This window comes from Ceratotherium simum, chromosome 16, assembly GCF_057802395.1.
Source record: "Ceratotherium simum simum isolate JZ-2026a chromosome 16, ASM5780239v1, whole genome shotgun sequence".
In the NCBI taxonomy this organism is placed as follows: Eukaryota; Metazoa; Chordata; class Mammalia; order Perissodactyla; family Rhinocerotidae; genus Ceratotherium; species Ceratotherium simum.
In genome coordinates, this window is record NC_141915.1 from 47,780,068 (window position 1) to 47,803,972 (window position 23,905).

The 23,905-nt window shown below is 35.1% G+C and overlaps 1 protein-coding gene across 17 annotated transcripts in view; it reads right to left on the reverse strand.

The window, feature by feature from the left end:
* Positions 1-23,905, reverse strand: part of BPTF (bromodomain PHD finger transcription factor) — a 144,327-nt gene that overhangs the window by 74,377 nt on the left and 46,045 nt on the right. For 13 of the 17 annotated variants that reach the window (XM_087441439.1, XM_087441446.1, XM_087441438.1 and 10 more), the window contains exons 3-5: positions 21,498-21,721; positions 15,186-15,392; positions 14,390-14,578 (exon numbers count right to left, since the gene is read on the reverse strand). In XM_087441439.1, the coding sequence (XP_087297565.1) occupies positions 14,390-14,578; positions 15,186-15,392; positions 21,498-21,721 (620 nt within the window). The remainder of the gene's footprint in view (positions 1-14,389; positions 14,579-15,185; positions 15,393-21,497; positions 21,722-23,905) is intronic. The other 4 variants (XM_087441448.1, XM_087441447.1, XM_087441445.1 and 1 more) reach the window with 1 other exon arrangement.

Sequence of the window (23,905 nt, forward strand, 5' to 3'; positions counted from 1 at the left end):
CCAGTCTATTAACTCAGACTCTTATCATCTTAGTCTATAGCACAAGGTAGATAATCTTTCAGATATCCCAGAGCTAAAGAATAATAAAGTGATATAATTATGTCACAAAACCTATTGCAGAAGTGGTTTTGGTGAGATAATCTCTCAAAATCTGAAATTTACATTCTTAACTTTTCAAACAGTATTAGAAACAGAATTAAACGGGATTATTTATCTCTAAGGTTTCTGACTGAATTCTATGCCCCCAAATTAACTATAAGGTAATGCCTAAGAGCTTGTTAATTCTAAGAACAATTTAATAGTATCACTAAGAGTATATACACCAAAAGTATGTCAAAATGAACATGAACACTGCCATGAACTGAAAGCCTAGGTCTTTCCATGGCAGTTCAGAAATTAAGGGCCTCCTCCTGCATTTCATTTTGCCACTAATAAGATAATCTTTAAATCAATCACTAAACTAATAAGAGGTTGAGAGTATATCATAAAGACTACCTCTAATGTATAACGAGCTCCTAAGGTTTTTTTGAGGGAAAAAACCCAACAACCTGAGAGAAAAATGGGAAAACATATGAACAGTCACAAAAGAAATGAAAATGGCCTTTAAACATATGGAAATATGCTCACTTAATTCAAACTAAGAGAAACGCAAAGTAAAACTACATGGAGAAACTACTTCTCAGCTAATCAGACTGGCAAAAATCCAAGTCTCACAACACACTCAGGTGGAGAGGCAGTGGGTTAACAGGCACTCCCACACATTGGTGTGGGAGTGCAAAATGGTGGAAGTGAATAAAAGAACTGACAATACCTAGAAAAATTACATGTGCATTTATTCTTAACCTAGCAATCCCATGTCCAGAAATCTATCCCAAAATACACTGGCAAAAGTACTAAACTACTTATCTACAGAGCTATTCGTTGCAGCATTATTTATGACAAAAGACCACAAACAAAAAATGTCCATCAATAGGGCACCGGGTGAATAAAAGACGGTACACACAATGAAATATCATGCACCATAACAAGGACTGAGGAAATCACTATATCCACATATGAAATGATCCCAAGATTAAACGTAGAAAGAGAGGTACAGAACAGTACTTACAGTATGCTAACTTTTGTGTAAAAAGGGGAGAGAAATATGAATTTATGGACATATTTTGCTTTTATTTACCAAAAATAACTCCTGGAAGAATAACCAAAAATTAATAAAAGTGGCTACCTATAAGGGAAGGGATGGAAATGGTTACCTAGAGAGAGAAGGGATGGAAGAGAAAATTCTCTGAATATATACAGTTACACAGTTTGATTTTGGAATCATGTAAATATTTTACATTTTTAAAAATTAAAGTTACAAATACAATCCCTAAAAAGTGAAAACAAACCTAACTGTATATCAAGTTGTTGGCATAACCACACAGAGAAAAACATTATTTCAAGTGACTTTGGAACACAGTATCTTGACTGTATGACTTTACTGGAAATATGATATAAGGATGAATAAAGAGCTGCAAAAAAATCCTAATGCCATTCGTTAGTCTTACTGTCATTAGTAATAGTGGTATTATGAAAATACATGATACATAAAATAATTTTTATTATTAACACACATTGGATGTTACTAACAACATTATTAACAGACATCTATATCAGAGATAAAGCAAATATGTAATTACGTTACTGTTGTTAGGAAGTAAGGCTTTCAGTGCAAGACAAAAGAGATACAAGTGTAAAAACAAAGAAACTACACAATCCTCAATCTGAATTTGAAATGTCAATATGAATTGATGGTCTTTTTCTTTTCAAAAATACGTATTTCCTAACACTACCCACCAAAAAAGCCTAGAGATAGGCTACCTATCTCTACCCCTACCACAGTAGGGGCCCAGAGCAGTAAGTACTCCTGGGCCCCTACTGTGGTCTCCAAATATTTCCCCACCAAAAGGAACCAGGGCTTCTTGGATGAATGATTGATCCCAGGTCTGGGGTAGGAAATGTATACGATAAGCCTCAGATATTTTATTCTGCCAAAAAGCAAGGAAGCTATCTAAGACTACTGGAGTCATGGCAAAAGGACTCAAAAGCCCACATGAAGGGGCTCCTGCTGGTCAATATAAGAAAATGAATGATTACTACAACTGACTGAATCAAAATGAATCCATAAAGACCCATGAGTTCAAATTGATATTTAAAATGAGAAAGCCACACGCCTCACCCAAAAGTCCATAACTCATGAATTGCCACTGAAGGTAAATGGACACCAACTCCTGACCCTGAAAATTTGAATTTAAAAGAAATAATTAAGTATTTATTCCTGCTCTTACTATATTTCAAGGTATTCAAATAGCCATAGTTAATGAGGGAAAATTCTTTACAGAAGAATTCCAGTTAAAAAAATATGGAAAAAACGATAAAATTAGAAATCACCATATTATAACCTCCAAATAGATAAGTGTTTCTGGAAAGATCATCAATGAATGAGAAGTGGACAGGAAACTTTATTCAGCATCACCACCTGAACTCTGATCAATCTCAGCATTTGTAAAGGTGGAACAGACACTATGAGCCTTTTGAGGCGATATGATATGAAGTACCCAGCACATAGCTTATGAAGTATTCTCGCCAAAAATAGTTGAAAATGAATTTAACCAAGCTTTTAGAACAAATTAAACAACACTAAGAGAAAGGAAACAGACAAATCTTGGATGTGGAATAGTCCATAGGAGGATACACTAGGATTCTTCAACAAGTCAACAGCATATGAAATAAAAAACTGAGGGAAGGGGAGAGTGCTCCACATTAAGAGACTCAAGAGATATAAAACCAAACGTCATGTCATATAGGAACCTTATTTGCAGTTATTTCAAACACAGCAAAAGCAAAAAAAAAAAAAAAAAAATTTTAAGTGAGCAAATTTAAACTGACTGGATAGTAGATGATATTAGGGAATTGTTGTCAATTTTACTAAAATGATATTGGCACTGTAATTATGTAAGAAAATGTCCACATCATTTAGAGATGTATGTAAGATTGATATAATATGATGTCTGGGATTTGCTTAAAATACTGCAGTAGGAAACAACCCAAATTCACATCAACAGGAAAGAAGATAGATAAACTGTGGTGTAGTGACACAGAGGAATATTATAATGCAGTTCATATGAAAGAACCCCAGCAACATACAATATTATATTAGTAATATAATGTAAAGTGAAAAAATTAAGTTCCAAAAAGTTACACTTAACACAATACACTTAATAAGATATACTTAACACAATACACTTGCTATAAAGCTTAAAACAACTAAAACAGAAATATATAGTTTTTAGCAAATCATGTAGATCATCTCAATGAAAGCAATAATATGTGGGTTATACATTACTTTGACCTCCAGTATCAACAGTCTTAATTCTACTGAGTCTCCCTCACAAAAAGGAAAGAAGGTAATAAATAGTGAACACAGGATTCAAAGTGATAATCACTTCAGGTAGGGGAGAGAGAGGCAGGGGATGGGATCAGAGATATGGTTAGACGCAGGTTAGCGTCAAAGCAGGACTTAGCTTTTTGTTTTGGACTACACATTCCTAGGTGTTTGTTTCATTATTAAACATAATTTAAAACCTGAATGAATAACTGAAGGAAGACTATGCAATGACCAACGATGAGTACAATTAACTAACAATTATGATTTATCTAATACCATACACCTGGGCTCAAAGAGGGAAAATTTTTTAAATTTGAGCCAAAAAAAGAAAAAAAAAGGAGTTTAAAAAAAAAAAAACCATGGCTGAAACAAGTATGACAAAATCTTGCTAATTTTTTAATCTAAGCATTAAACATATGGGGGGATCATTATACTATTCTCTTTTGTGTATGTTTGAAAATTTTCGTAATAAAAAAATTTTATATGAAAGCTAGAAATGGCAAATTTAAAATCTGACAGCTATAAACCAGTAATACAATCAACTTACTCATGTTGGAAAAATGCATATATTTGAAAGAAAAGAAGTCAGTCACCCAAATAACATCAAATTCCTCACTAATCATTTCTTTTACAGCTGTGGATCTAGATTTGTGAAGTGTAGTATTCCTAATTTATAATTGTCTAAAAATCATCTTCTCAAATAATGAAATAGTATATAAAGATATCCCCTCATTTATGAACTCAGAATTCAGAGTGCATTTTCTCATAGAAATATAAGAAAAAAGTGATTAGGTTATAGACCAGCCCGCAAAACTTTTTTAGCACATAATATACCCCAAGTATGGTTTTAACTAAGAAAAAATTCTGGGATAGGAACTTATGAGATTCTGACTATACATATCTTAAAATACTTTATAGAAAGTGCTCTATGCTATTAGGGAGATAACGGTACTTCACGAAGACAAGACAATCAATCCCCTACCCAGGTATTCTGATCTAAAAAAGCCATTAACCCACCGAAGGCAACCTGAGTTCAGATTCTATCCATTTAAACTTTCAAGGTATTAGTGAGCTGAAGAATACCACAAACTTGTAATACATAGCTTTTTTGTTAATTTGTCCCAGGTTAAAGGACAAACTTAAGTGAGAAACAGTGTTTTCCTCCATTTCAGTTTACAATACTGATTTTGTTTCTTTAAAATAATTCTTCTAGAACTCATCACCTCTTTACCTCACTAGGCTATAGAATTAAGGAAATCTCAAGCATTTGCTTCAAAACACCAGAAAGAAGGTAACACCTTCCAACACGTACATTTTAATCCACACAGTCCTAACGTTCCAGCCCTACAGCAAATATTATAGGTTTTGGTATTTACAATACTATTTTCCCTGAACATGACAAACGCTGTAAATGAATAACAACCGGAAAATTCTTGTAGTTATTTCTCAAACCAAAATTATATATAGACCTTGAACTTTAACTTCTGAACATAAACATCAAAGTTTAAAAAACAAAAAATTCTAAGCAAAAAACTACAAAGAAAAAAAAGTAACTTTTCTACTTGAAGGTAAAAGGGGACTTTTTTAAAAGGAAAAAAATGAGGTAAAATACATAACCAGAATGCAGATGACTGGAAAACAAAAACAAACACATTAAAAAGACTAAGAAACAAGAGTATTTAACTGCAGAACCTCCTAAAGCCATTACAAATCAACTTAACGAAGTTTAAAAGTGTGCGGGGAATGCATCAGTTCAGCATCCAGTATCAACAGCCTCTTATCCACTGCATTTCCCTTGTAATAAAATTCAAAACTAAAGCAAAGTGGGGCCGGCCCCACAGCTTAGCGGTTAAGTGCGCGTGCTCCAATGCTGGCGGCCCGGGGTTCGGATCCCGGGCGCGCACCGACGCACCGCTTCTCAGGCCATGCTGAGGCCACGTCCCACATACAGCAACTATAAGGACGTGCAGCTATGACAGACAACTATCTACTGGGGCTTTGGGGGAAAAATAAATAAATAAATAAAATTAAAAAAAAAAAAAAAACTAAAGCAAAGTACTATCTTCTAAGATGTCATTAACCCAAAAAGTTAAGAAATAGGGTAAATCAATACATTCTTATAGTTCAACTTTATAAATATTCGAGTTTCAATATGTCCATGGAAACATTTTCAAAGTAACTATAAATAGTTATGGAAATAAAGCCAGTTTTATCTATTACTGATATTTTCCTAATCTCAGGCATTAAATCTAGAAGCATAACTTCAATGAAACAAATGCTGTCTGCATTACATGTTTGAATACAAATTCTCAATAGTGGATTTGAGTTTAAGATGCTAGAAAGACACGTGCCCCTTATAAATTTAAAATTCGACATTGTGGTAAAAAAAAGTTCTAATCTAAAATCCAGAACAAAAGTATAATCCTGAAATTGAGCCTTTTGTCAACTACAAAAAAGTTACACTGAACACTAAACAGCATACTTGCTATTTGGGGCGCTTTTGGCAACATAACCATTTTCATGAACTAAAGTGAAACGTCTGGAATGCAGATACACGGGGGAAAACCTCTGAGGAATAGGTATTAAGAGATTAACTTCTTAAAGTGATGTCTACCAACCTTTCCCTAAATATGGCTCAACTTTTCAGTTTAATCCTCAATCTTAGCCACATAAAACCTTTCTGATCACTGATCATACTCAATATGAAATCTGCCCAATTTTCCTTATGTTCTCAGTCCTATAAATTTTTAGACCATAAATTTGTAATTTTTACTTTGCATAATGTCATCTATCATTTTATATGAAAATGACAGTGCTCTCTGACAAGACTTTATTATAAGATACAGCTTGAAATAATGTATGTATTTCTAAAGAAATTCTAAAATACATGTACTTCTAAAGAGATTCTAAAGATGTATTTCTAAAAAGATTTTAAATTCTCAGATTATTTTTTAAAATCTTTCTATTCCACAAAAGATATACAGTGCAAACACTAACCAAAAGAAAGCTGTTGTAGTTTAGAAATATTAAAGATAAAAGACACTTCACAATGATAAAGTTAATTCTACAAGAAAATATAAAAATTATGTGCACCTAATAACACAGCTTTAAACTATATAATACAAAACTGAAAAAATTTAAGAGAAAAAGGCAACCCCACAGTAAACAGAAACAATTTTAAAATATCTTGCACAGAGGAAAACAAAACGTAGCAAGGATATAGATTTGAACAACACATTTAAACACTTTGACCTGGGCAGCTAATTTTTGGCAAAGCAGCCAAGAACATACAATGGAGAAAGGACTGTCTCTTCAATAAATGGTGTTGGGAAAACTGGACAGCCACATGCAAAAGAATGAAAGCACGCCATTATCTTACACCATAAGCAAAAATTAACTCAAAATGGACTAAAGACTTGAATGTAAGACCTGAAACCATAAAACTAGAAGAAAAGAGGCAGTATGCTCTTTGATATCATTAATAGTATCTTTTTTAATATGTCTCCTCAGCTGAGAGAAACAAAAGAAAAAAGAAACAAATGAGACTACATCAAACTAAAAAGTTTCCACACAGCAAAAGAAACAAATGACAAAATGAAAAGACACCATACTGATTGGGAGAAGATATTTGCAAGTCATATATCTGATAAGGGATTAATATCCAAAATATATAAAGAACTCATACAACTCAACGACAAACAACCCAATCAGAAAATGGGCAGAGGAGGTGAACAGACATTTTCAAAGAAGATATACAGGTGGCCAACAGGCAGATGAAAAGATGTTCAACATCACTAATTACTAGGGAAATGCAAATCAAAACTCCAATGAGATATCACTCCATTCCCGTCAGAATGGCTATTATTAAAAAGACAGGAAATAACAAGTGTTGGAGAGGATGTGGAAAAAAGGAAACCCTCGTACGCCGCGGGGTGGGAATGCAAACTGGTGCAGCCACTCTGGAAAACTAGTATGGAGATTCCTCAAAAAAATTAAAAATAGAAATACAATATGATCCAGTTATTCCACTTCTGGGTATTTATCCAAAGAACACAAAAACACTAATTTGAAAAGATATATGCATCCTCATGTTCACTGCAGCATTATTTACAATAGCCATGACTTGGAGGGGCCGGCCCAGTGGCGCAAGCGGTTAAGTGTGTGCACTCCGCTGCAGCAGCCCAGGGTTCACAGGTTCAGATCCCGGGCACGCACCGACACACCGCTGGTTAAGCCATGCTGTGGAGGCGTCCCATATAAAGCGGAGGAAGATGGGCACAGATGTTAGCCCAGGGCCGGTCTTCCTCAGTAAAAAGAGGGGGATTGGCAGATGTTAGCTCAGGGCTGGTCTTCCTCACAAAAAAAAAAAAAAAAGAAAAAGACTTGGAAGCAACCTACGTGCTCATCAATGGATAGCTCATCAATGGATGAACGGATAGAGAAGACACGATATATATACATACAATGGAATACTACTCAGCCATAAAACAAAAGATGAAATCTTGTCATTTGCAACAACATGGATGGACCTTGAGGGTATCATGCTAAGCAAAAGAAGTCAGACAGAGAAAGACCATTACTATATGATTTCACTCATATGTGAAAGACAAACGCACACAGAGTTACAGAGAACAGACTGGTGGTTACCAGAGGGGAAGCGGGTGGAGGGAAGATGAAAGGGGTAAAGGGGCACATGTGTACAGTGATGGATGGAAACTAGACTTGTGGTGGTGAACATGATACAGTCTGTACAGAAGTCGAAATATAATGATGTACACCTGAAATTTATATAATGTTATAAGTCAATGTTACCTCAATAAGAAATAAAAAAATAAAAACCGTGACCTAATTGTCCTATACTGCACCAATAACTAAAAATACATATCCTCTTCAAGTGTACATGGGACATTTACCAACATTAACCAAATGCTGGACCATAAAACAAGCCTCAACAAATCTTACAGGACATAAATCACGTATAGAATACTGTCTGACGACAGGAGGTTAAACTGGAAATCAAGAACAAAAGATAACTAGAAAATCTCCAAATGTTTGGGTATTAAGCAATATATTTCTAAACAAGCAATGGGTTTAAAAAAAAAAAACAAAAACCACATCATAATGGAAATTAGAAAATATTTCAAATTGAATGATAAAGACAATATAACATATATAAAGTTTGTGGGATGTAGCTACAGCAGTACATAGAGGGAAACTTATAGCCTTGACAGCAGACATAGAAAAAATAAACAAAAACTGAAAATCATCAAAGCATTCATCTTAAGAAGCTAAGAGAAACGATAACAAAGAGGGTGTAAGAAACTTTTGGAGGTGACAGATATGTTTACGCCATAGATTGTGGTGATGGTTTCAAGGGTGTGTATTTATTTTCAAACTCATCAAGTTGTATACATTAAACACGTACAGCTTTTTGTATGTCAATTATACCTCAATAAAATGATTTTTTTAAAAAAAAAGCAGGGGGGAAAATCCACAAAAATGCAAAGAAAATAAAAGGAAGGAAATAATAAAGATCAGAAATAAACTAAAAAAAGAAAAAAATACAATACAGAGGATCAAGAAAGCCAGAAGATATTTTTTTAATAAGACTAACAACAGTCATTAAAAGTCTTGTGAGATGGTTAAGAAAGAAGAGAGAAGCAATTTCGGGATTGAAAAAAAGAGAACACCAGGGGCCGGCCCGGTGGCACAAGCGGCTAAGCGTGTGCACTCTGCTGCAGCAGTCCGGGGTTCACCGGTTCGGATCCCAGGGGCGCACCAACACACTGCTTGTCAAGCCATGCTGTGGAGGCGTCCCATATAAAGTGGAGAAGATGGGCACAGATGTTAGCCCAGGGCTAGTCTTCCTAGGCAAAAAAAGAGGAGGACTGGCAGATGTTAGCACAGGGCTCATCTCCTCACCAAAAAAAATAGAAAAAAAGAACACCACTATAGATCCTATAGACATTAAAAAGATAGAATATCATTATGCCAATAAAACTTAAAAGTTAGATGAAATGGGTAGATTCCCAGAAAAATGCAGCTAACACCGACATCAGGAAATATGAATAGCCCTCTATCTACCAAAATGAAATCTACAATTGATCGCTTTCCCTCAGCGAAAACTCCAGGACCAGATGACTTCAGCAAACATTTAAGGAATAAATACCAACCCACAGAAACTCTTGCAGACAATAAGAAAAGTGGGAACTTGTCTCAACTCTTTTTATGAGGTGAGCATAATCTTGACACCGAAGCCTGACATGGACATTATGAGAGACAGGAAACTGTAAGCCAATCTCACTCATGAAAGGAGATACAAAAATCCTAAACAAAATATTAATAAACTGGATGCAACAATACATAAGAATGAAAACACATTACAACCAATTTGTATTTATTCCAGGAATACAAGATTGGGTTAACACTTAAAAAATCAATGTAGGAACTTCTGCTGCCAGTCAAGATGCAGTAGAGGGAGTGGATTTACCCTTCCTCATGAAACAACCACAAACAAAAAAAGAGACCACTTAACAGAAAATGAACAAAGCAATGGACAGGCACTTCACAAAAGATATCCAAATGACCTATATGTATGTGTGTGTGTGTATATATATATACATACATACACACACACGAAAAAGCGCTCAATATCCTTAGTCACCAGGGAACAGCAAGTTCAAACTGTTAAGATATTCCTACATTCCTATCAGAATGGCTAAAATTAAAAATTTTAAAAAAAGGAAAGAATGACACTGATGATGTCAAGTGTCGCCAAGGATGTAAAGCAGTTACAACTCTCATACGCTGTTGGTGACGTGTAAACTTGCACAACCGCTTTGGAAAACTGTTTAGTAGTATCTATTAAAGATGAGCATGGGGCCGGCCTCGTGGCTTAGCGGTTAAGTGCGCGCACTCCGCTACTGGCGGCCTGGGTTCGGATCCCGGGTGCGCACCAACACACCGCTTCTCCAGCTATGCTGAGGCTGCGTCCCACATACAGCAACTAGAAGGATGTGCAACTATGACATACAACTATCTACTGGGGCTTTGGGGAAAAAAAGGAGGAGGATTGGCAATAGATGTTAGCTCAGAGCCGGTCTTCCTCAGCAAAAAGAGGAGGATTAGCATGGATGTTAGCTCAGGGCTGATCTCCCTCCCAAAAAAAAAAAAAAAAAAGATGAGCATGCACAAATTGAATGACCCAAGAAAGCCACAACTAGGTTTATACCTCTAGAAATGTACATAAAATCACAAAAAACATGTAAAAGAAAATTCATAGTAGTATTATTCATAATGGTCCCAAACTGAAGTTTAGTCCCAAACATGAATGGCCATTCAAATGTCCATTAACATAGAAAATGGATAATAAAATAATTGTTATATATCTATAGAATGGAATATCATACTGTAATAAAAAAGAATGAACTGCTACAAGTAACATCTGGATGGCTCTCATTGATATATAGCCGAGGTAAAAAAAAAAAAAAAAAAAAAAACAGACATCAAAAAGTATATACTGCATGATTCCATTTATTTATTTTTTTTAAGGCAATACTAATTGGTGGTGATAGGAGTCAAGATAGTTAATACCTTTGTGGGAGTGAGAGTAGTGGTGGCTAGGAGGGGCATGACATGGTTCACTTTGTAGCTATCCATTAAGCTGTTTACTTAATAACTGGGCACTCTATCATATGTTACACTTTAACAGAAAAGTTTACCAAAAAATATCTTTCCATACCACTTTCCAATAGGATGGTATCTTTTATTGATAAGCTTTAATCATTAAATTAGGTGCCGAAATACATTCTGAAGGGTTAGAAAAGAAACTTGAGTGAGGTGTCTTCTATCACGGCTACTGTTTTTCACCTACCTAGAATAATTCCCCTCCCCAATTCTTCGAACACCACGTCTCATCTACTGACCATGGAGGGGTCAACAGTGGTAACAGAGATTGGTCCAGGGATACTACAAAGGACCTAGCACACTGCCAGGCACACTGCAGGTGCTCAATAAATATCTGTTGAATAAATGAGTGCAGAGAGAGAGAAACAGAAGGAAGCAGAGTGACATGTTTTAGTCTTCTGAGGGTCAGAACTCTACGGTTGGCCAGTCTACTGTCCATTAGAATATAAAGTCCTCAAGGGCCTTGACTTTGTCTATTTTGGTCACTGACACATCCCCACTAGTATATTCCGGTGTCCTAAGTTCTTAAGTCAGGGATCTATAAAATGTTTATCCACTTTATGAAGAGTACCAAATTCCTCTTAAAAACTGGTGTGATATGTTTAACATGTGTCTTTAAAAACGCTTTTCACAAAGTTTTGGAAACAAGAATGAGAATATCAGGTTTCTAAATTTTGTTTTGTTTTTTTTTAATTTTTATTTATTTGTTTTTTCCCCCAAAGCCCCAGTAGATAGTTGTATGTCATAGCTGCACATCCTAGTTGCTGTATGTGGGACGTGGCCTCAGCATAGCCTGAGAAGCGGTGCGTCGGTGTGCGCCCAGGATCCGAACCCAGGCTGCCAGCAGCGGAGCGCGCGCACTTAACCGCTAAGCCACGGGGCTGGCCCTTTGTTTTGTTTTTTTAGTCTACTCATGAAGAGAACTATGATTTAGTAAATGGTCAGGTTTTGAATTTATTGCAGGGACAGCATCTTCAGCTATACAGCCTTCTCATCCTGATAACAACCCCAAATCACTCTGATGACAGCTATTAACACTTGTTATTTGCTCCCATTCTAGCTTCCTTAAAATTTCTTGTTTAGGTTCTCATGTAAATAAATTTTTCATCATGATATATACATGAAAAAACCACTTGAAGTGCAAAGTTTAAATGCAAGGGATCTCATTTACAAGAATTAAGTTGATTAACTACTACTGAATCAGTAAATGTATAATTCAACTCACCCACTTTATTACTCTCTTCTTGCTAGGCTTTCTCACTCTTTCAAAGAACTGATTATATACAGCAGTAATAAGAACATCCTTATCAAGCACTCAGTATGCGTCAGGTACTACCCTAAGTGCTTTATACATGTTTTGTTAAGCACTCTAAAAATGTAAGTCAGATACTAGGATAAGAGTTTCTCCCTTAAACCATTCTAATAACAAAAGAACAAATATCTCAGAGAAATTAATAAATTGGTAATAAATAGCTTAAAAAGCTAAAATCTAAGCATAGTTGTTAACTGTGTTTGGTTTACAAATCAAACAACTAGTATATAAATCCACTGGTAGGATGGAAGTTTACATTAAGTAGCAATCAATCTAAAAGGACAAAGAATATTTTAAGAAGGATTTACTAAGAATGTAATCATAATTCCAATAAAAATGAAAACTTTTCACATTATATTGGGGCTAGTACTCTACTTTCACACTTTCAATCATGAATATGTGGAAATCAGAATAATGCAATATTTCAGAACTGGACAAGAGATCTAACCGCAGAATTATAGAATTAAATTATAGATCTCTGAGTTTCTCCAGTGCCTTCAACAGAGGACTCTCACCGAAATCAGCTTTGATAGGTATTTAGTGAACGCATCTAGTGAAAGGGAATTTATTACTTCTGTTTTCTGAACTGCTCTAATTTGAAGGAAGTTGTTTATATTTAGTCAAAATATTCTTCACTATTATTTCTACCTGACTTATTACCCTACCTTTCAAAGAACAAGTCTAATCTCTCCAGCCCCAACATCTCAGCCCCTCAAGTATTTCAGGACAATTACATTATTTCTACCTACAGATTCCTTTTGATGCCAAGCCTATTCTTCTCTAGGCTAAAAAATTTGTTTCTTCATTCATTTCACCAAATAGCACAGTTTCCAGACTTTTCTTCATCTTAGTGAGCAGTCTCTCATTGGTATAAAATATGGTGGACTAACTGTTGTGATTCTTTTGGATCCTACACATACATCTCTGCACACAGCCTAATGTTACAGTGGTGTTTTCAGCAAGAGCTCACTGTTTATAAGCAACCAGTTGAAAGCAGTCCCCACAAGAACTGTTGATTACCAAAATTCTTCATGTTACAAAACAGGAACATTGAGGCCTTGAAAGATTAAATGACATTAACTTAATGGCTGAAGTAGATCTAGAATCAAGTCTTCTAACTACTAGTGATGTCTTCTTCCCAACACATTACAATCACATCTTAGTATAAAATGTAGCAATGACAGTACTGAAAGAATATGTGATATTCTTATAATACATTGAAAAAATCTTCAAGGACTTCCATCAAGGTATTAACTACAATTCTTGATTTTTGGTGGGATTATTCAGTGTTAATTTCCTTATTTTGCTCACCTTAATTTTGTAATTTGTTTTTTGAAAACATATAGCTCCTATAATAAAAATTCTTTTATTTTTAAAAAAAAGGCAAAAGGAAAGGCATAATGACATTCCTGGTGTGATATAACTTACTTCGAGTATTATTTTAATTTTAAAAAGCTTAAAAGATGAATTACCAGTTAACTTACATTTTTATGTCAAAATATACCTTGCAAAAAAATATTTTGTGACAATGGTTTTCTATCATAACATTATGGTTTGAAACGTTAAAAAAAACTACATGAGCACATGCAAACAAAATTAATTTGTTAGTACATACAGAACTGAAATGGTCAAATCATTCAACACTGAGCCATTAGTATGTAAGTACTTAAAACCAAAATACCTGCCACTATGGTCTGGTGATAAAATATACAAATAAGTCTATTAGACAAAACAGCTAAATGAACTTTAAAAAGCATGAAGATTATGATGAGTTTCAAGCACTAACTGCAAGAACATTTGTCAAACTTCAAATGTTAGGTGAAATTTAGCAATCAGGGATGGCACTTAATGTAAGCAAGCAGCATGAATGAACATATACTTTCAAGTTTAGGTGACATTCAGCTTTTACTACAAAAGGGAAGGATTCCCCCCATTACAGAGGCATTGATACACTGCCCTCTGACCTGGCACATCCTGGGGGAGCTCAGATGCCACCTTCTTCTCTGCCATGTTGCTGCTATCATGGGTTTCTGAGAGACACCCCACAGGACTCCTCCCTTCAGAGGGACTAGTCTCTTCTGAAGAAGCATTTGTTGTGTTGTCGCCAAGATTTGCTGACACAGAGTTACCTTTATCCCCAACTTCTGTTGGCTCTACAGTAAAATGCACAACAAAACTTTAAAGATATCCTTTAAAACTGCTTTAGGACAAATGGCCACATTCAATCAACTACTAAAAATGAATGATTATCAAAAAAACCTGCTTTTATTTGATGGCCATTTTGAAGCAATTAAATTCTGGGATATTTTTGCAGTAGGTAATCCAAAGAGTATTGAAGAATATTTAATATATTAAGAATGTTTAAATAATATAAAAATGAACATATTTTATCAAATATAAAAGTGTATACTCTGGTATAAAAAGTGATTTTTCACCAATAAATCTCATAGGGAAATGGCACCTTATTAGGAAATATAAATACAGATATGGTATAACATTGTAGCAGATCCACCAATACATAAAACTCATTACAGTGATTATGTGTGTTACAAGGGGGAAGGATATCTTAATCTCTTTAGGAATGTAAAATTAAATAGTTGTTTGTAATAAAAAAGATTCATCTTCATTTTGCAAGTAAAATTGGAGATTTCATAAAGTTGTTTGTAATAAAAAAGATTCATCTTCATTTTGCAAGTAAAATTGGAGATTTCATAAATAACACTGATGAAATATTTCTTTTTAACCAAGTAGTTTTTTTACCCTCAGATTTTCCTTGCTCAGGATCATCATCTGGTGTTTTGTCGTCATTGTCTTTTTCAAGGGACTGGTCTTCAAATTCCTCTCTGCTTTTCTCAGCATCTTTGGAGTTATTATTCTCACTCTCATTCTTGTCCTTTTCCATTTCTTCCGGGCTTTTAATAATATCAATGTCTCCCTTTTTGGCTCTTATGGATTCCAAAATTTCTTCTATAATAAAAACAAAAAATTTTGTTTCCTTATATACCAAATATAAAAGTACTACAAATGCCACTTAAGAGTTTCAATAAAGTTATTGAAGTTAAATATGTTAAAAGCATTAGAACTATGAAATAAGGATCAAGATTACCAATAAAATTTTGATGTAAGGAGAACTCAACCAATTTGGTTATCTTCACTTCTAGAAAATACATGCTAGTTATAGGCTCTACTTTTTTAAAAAAAGAAAAATTAGTCTATCTTTTGAAATTGAGACTTGATATAGATTACTGTCATATCCTCTACCATATGAAAAAAACTATAAGCTGACACAGACCCACAGTCTGGGCAGTGTGATCAAAACCTAGAGACCCATGACCTAGTGTAGATCTGACTCAAATTAGCTGTGTGACCCTGGGCAAGCTACTTAACCTTCAGGCCTCCACTGTAAAATGAGAAAACAGAAGCCCATTTGGAAACATTGCTCTCTGAAGTCCCATAACTGTTCTGAAAGTCATTAGATCCCTAACTCTAATCTTCTTTCAACTTGGGCAGAGTGATACTACAGCACGATGCAGACCAAAAGGCATTCAGCATGGACTCTTGGATATTAATGATATTCTTTGGATTATGATCCAATACTGTCATTCTTTATTTTACTGCTCAAATTGTTCCAACTTTGGCCATTGGGAGCTTCTTCAGGTGAGTCCTGTGTCCTTTAAACACACCTCATTCATTCATTTATCCCCTCCTTACTTTCCAACACTACAAGATGCTCCAGGCTCACCTTGTATTTTCCCTGCCCAAGTCCTAGAATCCATCATCTCTCTAAGGAGTCTTGGTTCTTTTTTTATTGGAAAATGATATTTAGAAGTCATGATCTGGGCACCAGGTATACTTTTTACTACTGGGTGTCACCGCTTCTACACTCTCTCAGCCAACAGAGCTAGGAATGTATGTATGTATACTTAGCTAGATAGACAGATAGATAGATCAATCGATCTCTATTATTTCTGTATCTATCTGTGTGGGGGGGTGTGTGTGGTTCATTCAAGCACTGCCCTGTTGCTTATCTGTAATTTCCTTCTCTGAGAAGAGAAACCTGGTTTTCAGTATCTACAATATATCTATTTATTTGTTCAATCCTAGAACACATGGTGAAATAGTTTCAGAATTGCTAAACTGTAGCCCACAAGAAATAGACTTACCAACTAGAGTACAAGGTCAGTGAACAAGAAGAAACATTTTTAATGCCATGTACCCATGGTACCTCTTTTTGGATTTTTGAATTTCCTTGCTCACATTTCCCTTGTTTAAATGTTCTCTAACCTTATTTTTGTCAATATTTCTTAAATTGTAGGTATCTAGAATGTTTCCTAGGATTAGAAAAACCTTGTAAAGTCATCACTGGAAAATACTGACCTTTCTGGTAAAGTGATTATGTTTGAGCTGGCTGGAGTTAATTCCTCACACACTCTCTGACCTTCTCTACTCCTAATTTCTATAAGAATTCAGAGCCAATGATTATATGAACATCTAAGACAGCTACAGGAAAACAATTTCAAACGGAAGGAATTCCAACCAGCATATTTTCTGTCCTCTTCATCATCCAAGTCATCCCAGGATCCTTTTTTACATTATTTCCTCACCTCCCTTACCTATCTATACATAGTGTTTCCAGTTCCAATTTACCCTAGCTGCATTTACTCTTGCTTTAGTACACTAAACTTAGCAATGGAAGTATCTCACTTTTTTAAAGAAATTTTTATTTAGAACAAATAATTACCTGTTTTTCTTAGAGCCATATTATTTCTCACGTTCAAACAAAGCTCCACCCTGATCTCCAACTGCCAGCTTTTCTCAACCAAACTGTCATACATCCCTCCCAACTTCCCTAGTGCCAGTTAATGAGAATCCAACACTAAAAAAAAACACTACTAAGTTTAGACCATCTAAATTAGATGAAAAGCACCGGTGGGATGACCACAGGTCTCTGATTTTCTCTAATTGTTCTAATTTCAAATGTTCTATCTTGTTAACGCACTCTATCAAGTATACATATATTTATCAGTCTATATGTGATTATTTTACGTTCAGAAAACAATGGTACCCATAGCCCTAAGAAAAACAGACTAAAAAAGTTTGGAGGAGAGAAAAACATTAAAGGATGAAAGAAAAAATAATCAGTTTAGATTGTATCTGATCTATAATAAATATGCATATACTATAAACATCATATTCTATACTTTGCAGGAATATTTCAAAACTAAAAAGAAAGAATTAACCTATCAGATTAAAAAAAAATCTCTTAGAAAAATTTATTCTAAAAATAACTTCCTTCAAACAAGCAAAATAAAGCATTATAAAACACAATTACCATAAAGGTATATGACAAAACAAATACAGTAAACTATTTACAGTTACAAATATATAGTAAACTACAGAATTTAGATGATAGGCATATGGATGTATAATTCCTTTGACCTTTCTATATATTTGAAAACTTTCATAAAACATTAGGAAAAAATTGAAAAGAATAATTCAACTACCAAAAATAAACTTAAATTCTCCTAAAGTGGACATATATGTATATAAAAACCAGAGGGCTATATATTTGAAAGGATTTATGCTATTTGGGAGGTTAAAAACGTCAAGTCATTAGGACAGGCTGTGATTCTGAAATTACTGTTATGATACTGTAAATTATTCTTGGCTATTTCAGAACCCCAGTAGTTTCTGTTGTTTTCATCTCATAAAATCCCAATTTAAAGTACACTACTAGATATTATTTTGAGTATTTACCTGGGTTGGATGCTCCTAAACTGACTATCATAGCCAAGATTTTGGTTCCCAGAGAGTGCAAATAAAGGTAACGGTGGCAGACCGGTGTTTAATGGGGAATTCTTCTATCTGAATGCTTAATTCATTCCCAATACACTCCTTACAAAGTTGCTCAGAGGATTAAAGGCTTGTAAAACATCTAGTTGAACACCTGGCCCACAGTAGGTACTCAAAAATGTTAGTTTCCCCTTCTCTTCCCCATCAATTTTCAATTCTTGTGAATCCCTCCTCCTCTAGTACCAGGTTGGTTGCACCTTAGCAAAAAAAGAAAAAAGAAAAAGAAAAAAGAAAAGAAAAAAATATACAGGTCACTTGTTGTCTGATCTCACCATTAAATCCAAGGTGCAATTTACCTTATTTAATGAACTTCATGTTGAAAAGAGTAACTGCAGGCTGCAAGGCAGTCTCAGAGCACTCACATTGTGGCCACCTAACTTTCTAATAATACAGTGTGGCCTAATGCTCAAAGCACTCTCTGCTCTTCTTGATTTCTACAAAAGGTTTAACTAATTTTTAAAAGTACATTACACGCTAAATTACACTGAAATATAACATGCTCATTGTAGGAAACTTGAAAAATATAAAAGGAAACCAACCATAATCTTACTATGTTAATTGATTATTTTTTAATGATAAAAGCTGGTCTAGTCACCCAGTTGGTTATTTTTTTTTTTTTTTTTTAAAGATTTTATTTATTCAGTTTTTTTCCCCCCAAAGCCCCAGTAGATAGTTGTATGTCATAGGTTCACATCCTTCTAGTTGCTGTACGTGGGACTCGGCCTCGCGTTGGACGGAGAAGTGGTGCCTCGGGGCGCTCCCGGGATCCGAACCCGGGCCGCCAGCATCAGAGCGCGCGCACTTAACCGCTAAGCCACGGAGCCGGCCCTACCCAGTTGGTTATTTAGAGGAAGAGAATATAAGTACCTCAATGACCCAGGTACTGTTTTTGCATGGTACCTTTAGTAATTCTCCAACGTACTGTGTTCTATCACATGATAATCCACAATGGAATTAATTAATTCCTCTACATTAGACATTTTTTGTTTTTTACAGTCCCCCCAAATCAGATCACTAAACATTTTGATTATCCATTCCAATTTGGTTTTGTTCTTTATTTAATTAAGAGGATACTATGCACACAATTTTGTACACAGACAAGCTCACTCTAGAAAACATTTCTAATTCAATAAACTTGATAAAACATACTTCACATTGCTTTTTAGGGGACTGGACATGATTCTTCATTATTGTACTATAAGCTGAGAATGCAAGAGAGTAAAAAGGGATTTGTCAATTTGTCAAAAGGGAATGCCACGATTCATGGGAGGAAATTAAGAGGGGAAGTAACCTGACTAAAATTAATTTTACACTTCTTATTATTTGATCTATAGTGTGGAGGGAAGTGAGTGAGAAGGTGATTGTATTACTGCAATTATTGACCTCCCCAAAGAATTCTGATGACTGAAATTTATCTGCTGAAAAAATTACATATTTTTCTAAACAGATCTAATATAAAAATACTTCCAAATACCAGATATGAATAAATATAATCCTTGGTAACTGAGTCTGCTTCTGAAGACAAAGTATATCTGTGTGCAACAGCACTTACATATGACAGTATGATTATCATTCTTTAAAAATATGCATGAATTCAAGAGAATATTGATGTAGAGTGTGTAAGAACAAGCTTGGATATAGCTGAACTAAATATACTTATTAATTATAAACATTCTATTTTTAAGCAAATGGAGAATGGGGAAATTTTTCAGTAAATGGAGAATGGGGAAAATTAATAGGCTTATATGTATAGCAGATAATGTATGCAGAAGAGCAGAAGGTGGCCAAGTACACTTTCAGAATCTTACCTAATCATTTTATCTAAGTTAAGATTAAAAGGTACCATTAGAAAACACAGGTGATACTTATTAAATATGCACAGACTATATCTGGTAGGATTTTAAAAAATGGCAATACTGGTTGTCTCTGGAAAAAGGAAAGTAAAACTGGGGATTATGAAGGAGAGAGATTCACTTTTCACTGCATATGCTATTGTACTACCTAAGTTTTTAAAAAATATCATATGTATTTATTATATTTTTAAAGGCAAGAATCTTTAAAAAGCAAAAAGTTGAGCAATAAAATAAATAAGGTAGTACTGAATTATAACCCAAAATATAAAATAAATATCCATGAGTCTATACTGATATAAACAAATGACTGAATAAATAAACGGAGAATAGACAAATCTCCTGTGCAGGAAAATCCCAAATAATTTATGTAAATAACTGCTCCCTCAAGGCGGTGGAGCATAACTCCCCACCCACTAAGTGTGGGCTGTGCATAGTGACTTTCCTCCCATACGGTATGGGTGGGAGAAGTAATTTTACACTGAAGAAACCTGACAAACACTACCCTCCACCAGGCAATCAAGGTCAACATCATCAGTGATAAATCATGTTGACAGCATGTACTCTTCGTATGATGGTGAGAACAGCACTTCACCTCTGTGGTCTTCCTCCCCCAAATCCATAACCCCCGGCTAACTATGCGAAGAACATAAGACAAATTGAGGGCATTCTACTAAATACCTGACCAGAACTGCTCAAAACTGTTAAGGTCATCAAAAATAAGGAAAGTCTGAGAAACTCTGACAGTCTAGAGGAACCTAAAGAGACGTGATGACTAAATAACGTGGCATTTCTGCATGGGATCATGAGATAGAAAAAGGACATTAAATAAAAACCAAGGAAATCTGAATTAAGTACAGACTTAAGTTAATTACAATGCATCAATATTGGTTCATTAGTTATGCCAAATGCAGTACCATAATGTAAGATATTAATAATAGGGGAAATCCAGTACAGGGTATATTGAACCCTCTGTACTGTCTTGACAACTTTTCTGTAACTCTAAAACTATTCTAAAATTAAAAGTTTTATTAAAAAAAAAAGCAAAGAGTAAATTTAAGAAGAATATTAGTTCTCAAAATTAAAAACAAGACTCCCAAAAAGGTTTAATAAGATACTTGATTTAAAGAAACAAACAATTTGGGGACTAATAGTAATGACCAGGGCTAGAGACAAAACACTAAATTGCATAGCATCCCTACTGTATGTTGGTATGAACAAGGTTCCCTTGGGAAAATGAAATATAAAGAATTAAAGCAAAACGTACATACTTGAAAATTTTAACATATTTTCAAATTCTGTAGTGATTTCATACCAAGAGTTTATCTCAAATCTAACAAAAAGTAAAATGAGAAAATGTCCCTCTCACCATTAGCTGCCGCCAGAAAGGATTTGTTACTGCCCCGAGCTTTATTGGTCAGGTCTTCAGTTATGTCCATGTGCCGGTGGATTTCTTCACGCATTTCTTCCAGAATTTTGCAGAGTTCTGCCTCCCAGTAATCTTTGTCTAGACAGTCAATTAATTCTGCAAGCTGAACCTTTGTGCTGTAGTACCAAATTTTCTTTTCATTTTCATTTTCTGTATCTTCTTCTCTGTTTAAAAAAAGTACAAAAACACTTTCTATGTTGGCACTTATCTGACAATTTCATCTACGCGGTGAAAGTTAAAATATGTAACAAAGTTTGTGCACTAAAGCTCAATAAATTTGCTCACAAGAGATCTCCTGAGGTCTCACTCAAACTCAAGTTACTCTTATTTTATTTGAGCAACCTCTAACTATTTTGATTTCCTAGGCCACAACAGTTTAGGATAAAATAATGTGCAAATAGCAGTGGGGAGAGAGGAATTAGTGTAACAGCAAAGAAGGATATCTAAAAGCATGACACACAGAAACAGGACCTCAAAATTCAGAAAGTGTGAGTACTTGGTGGAGGACAGTCTTGGTTACACCTCACTTGACTTACTTACTTATTTATTTATTTATTTATTTATTGTGAGGAAGATCAGCCCTGAGCTAACATCCATGCCAATCCTCCTCTTTTTTTTGCTGAGGAAGACCGGCCCTGGGCTAACATCTGTGCCTATCTTCCTCCACTTTATATGGGACGCCGCTACGGCATGGCCTGACAAGTGGTGCCTCAGTGCGCACCCGAGATCCGAACCCGGGCCGCCAGCAGCGGAGCGCCCGCACTTAACCACTATGCTATGGGGCCGGCCCCCTCAGTTGACTTTAAAACCATCATTGTAACAATCTGATGAGGGAGAATTTTAACCAGAAGTATTCAAACTATGTTCAGTACATGGCAGGTCCAGAACAGGCTCACATTACAATATAGTTTAGAAACATTTTCATTAAAATGGTGTAAATGCTCTGCTAAATTCTGATCCTTGAAGGAGTCATCTCAATCCAGTGATGATGTCTCATCTCTTTTCTTACGGACAATCAAAGCTCAAACTGGAGAGAAGACAAGCAGCTTCCTTTCCTGCTTAAATCTCTCCGAAGGTTCCATTCACTTGAAACAGAGATAGAGGCTTCAATAGGGATGGTCACTAACTAAAAACACAAGGCAAATTAATGTCTAGGACCAGACTTAGAGAAACACATGTAATAGTATTTCTTCTCTCATTCAAAAGGAATTCAGGTATCTGATGAGACAGAGTCTTAAATTTCCTGTCTATTCAAAGGCAAATTCATGGAGTTGAAAGAATTGGGCTTCAAGAAAGATCTGGCTTTTAATGGGCTCAGTCTCTTATGAGATATGTGAGCACGGACAAACACAACCTCTCTGAACCATTTTATTTACCTAACTGGTAAAATGGGGATAACAGTACCTGTCTTCAGGGCCACTGTAAGAATTGAAGGTATTAAAATAAGGCATCGGGGCCGGCCCCGTGGCTTAGCGGTTAGGTGCTCGCGCTCCGCTGCTGGCCACCTGGGTTCGGGTCCCGGGCGCGCACCGACGCACCGCTTCTCCCACCATGCTGAGGCCGCGTCCCACATACAGCAACTAGAAAGATGTGCAGCTATGACGTACAACTATCTACTGGGGCTTTGGGGGAAAAAAAATAAATAAATAAAATTATAAAAAAAAAAAAAAAAATAAGGCATCTATCATAGTGCCTGGGCACATCATTAGTGACCAATAAATATAAAATATTATTATTACTACTAAGGTAGTAAATAAATAAAAATCTAGCAGAATTCCAGGAATGAGTCATTCAGTAATTCTGAAGAAAGAAGGGATACATTAAATTGTAGATAAATAAAAGGACATCAAAATTATCAAAAATTTTAAAGAAAAAAAGATTAATAAAGTGTCCCTGTTATCTAGTTTTGCTCTTCCAAACCAGCATCTGCTGACATATGCAATTAGTATATTTCTCTGTTAGAAACTTTTTACAAAAATTTCTGAAAATCATTTTTTTTAAGCTGCTCTACATTTCACTCTATAATGGGTATTTCCACTGACTTCTTTTGACTGAGTGAGGACAATGGTCTTAATTCCAATTTTACAAAATGTTAAAGATGTCAGAGTCCTCTAACCAAAAAAATTAATGAAAAGCTTATTAGTTGTGATAAATTACTTAACCTCTCTATGCCCCAACTTCTCCATCTGAAAAATGGGGTGACAGTACTTATATCAAAATGCTGTTGTGAGGATTAAATGAGTTAAAATACATAAGTGCATACAGTGGGTGCAAGAGGCAGAGTTGCTGTTATTTCCCTCATATATGAAGTATGTGATATCTACCTTAAAACAAATAATTTCAAGTGA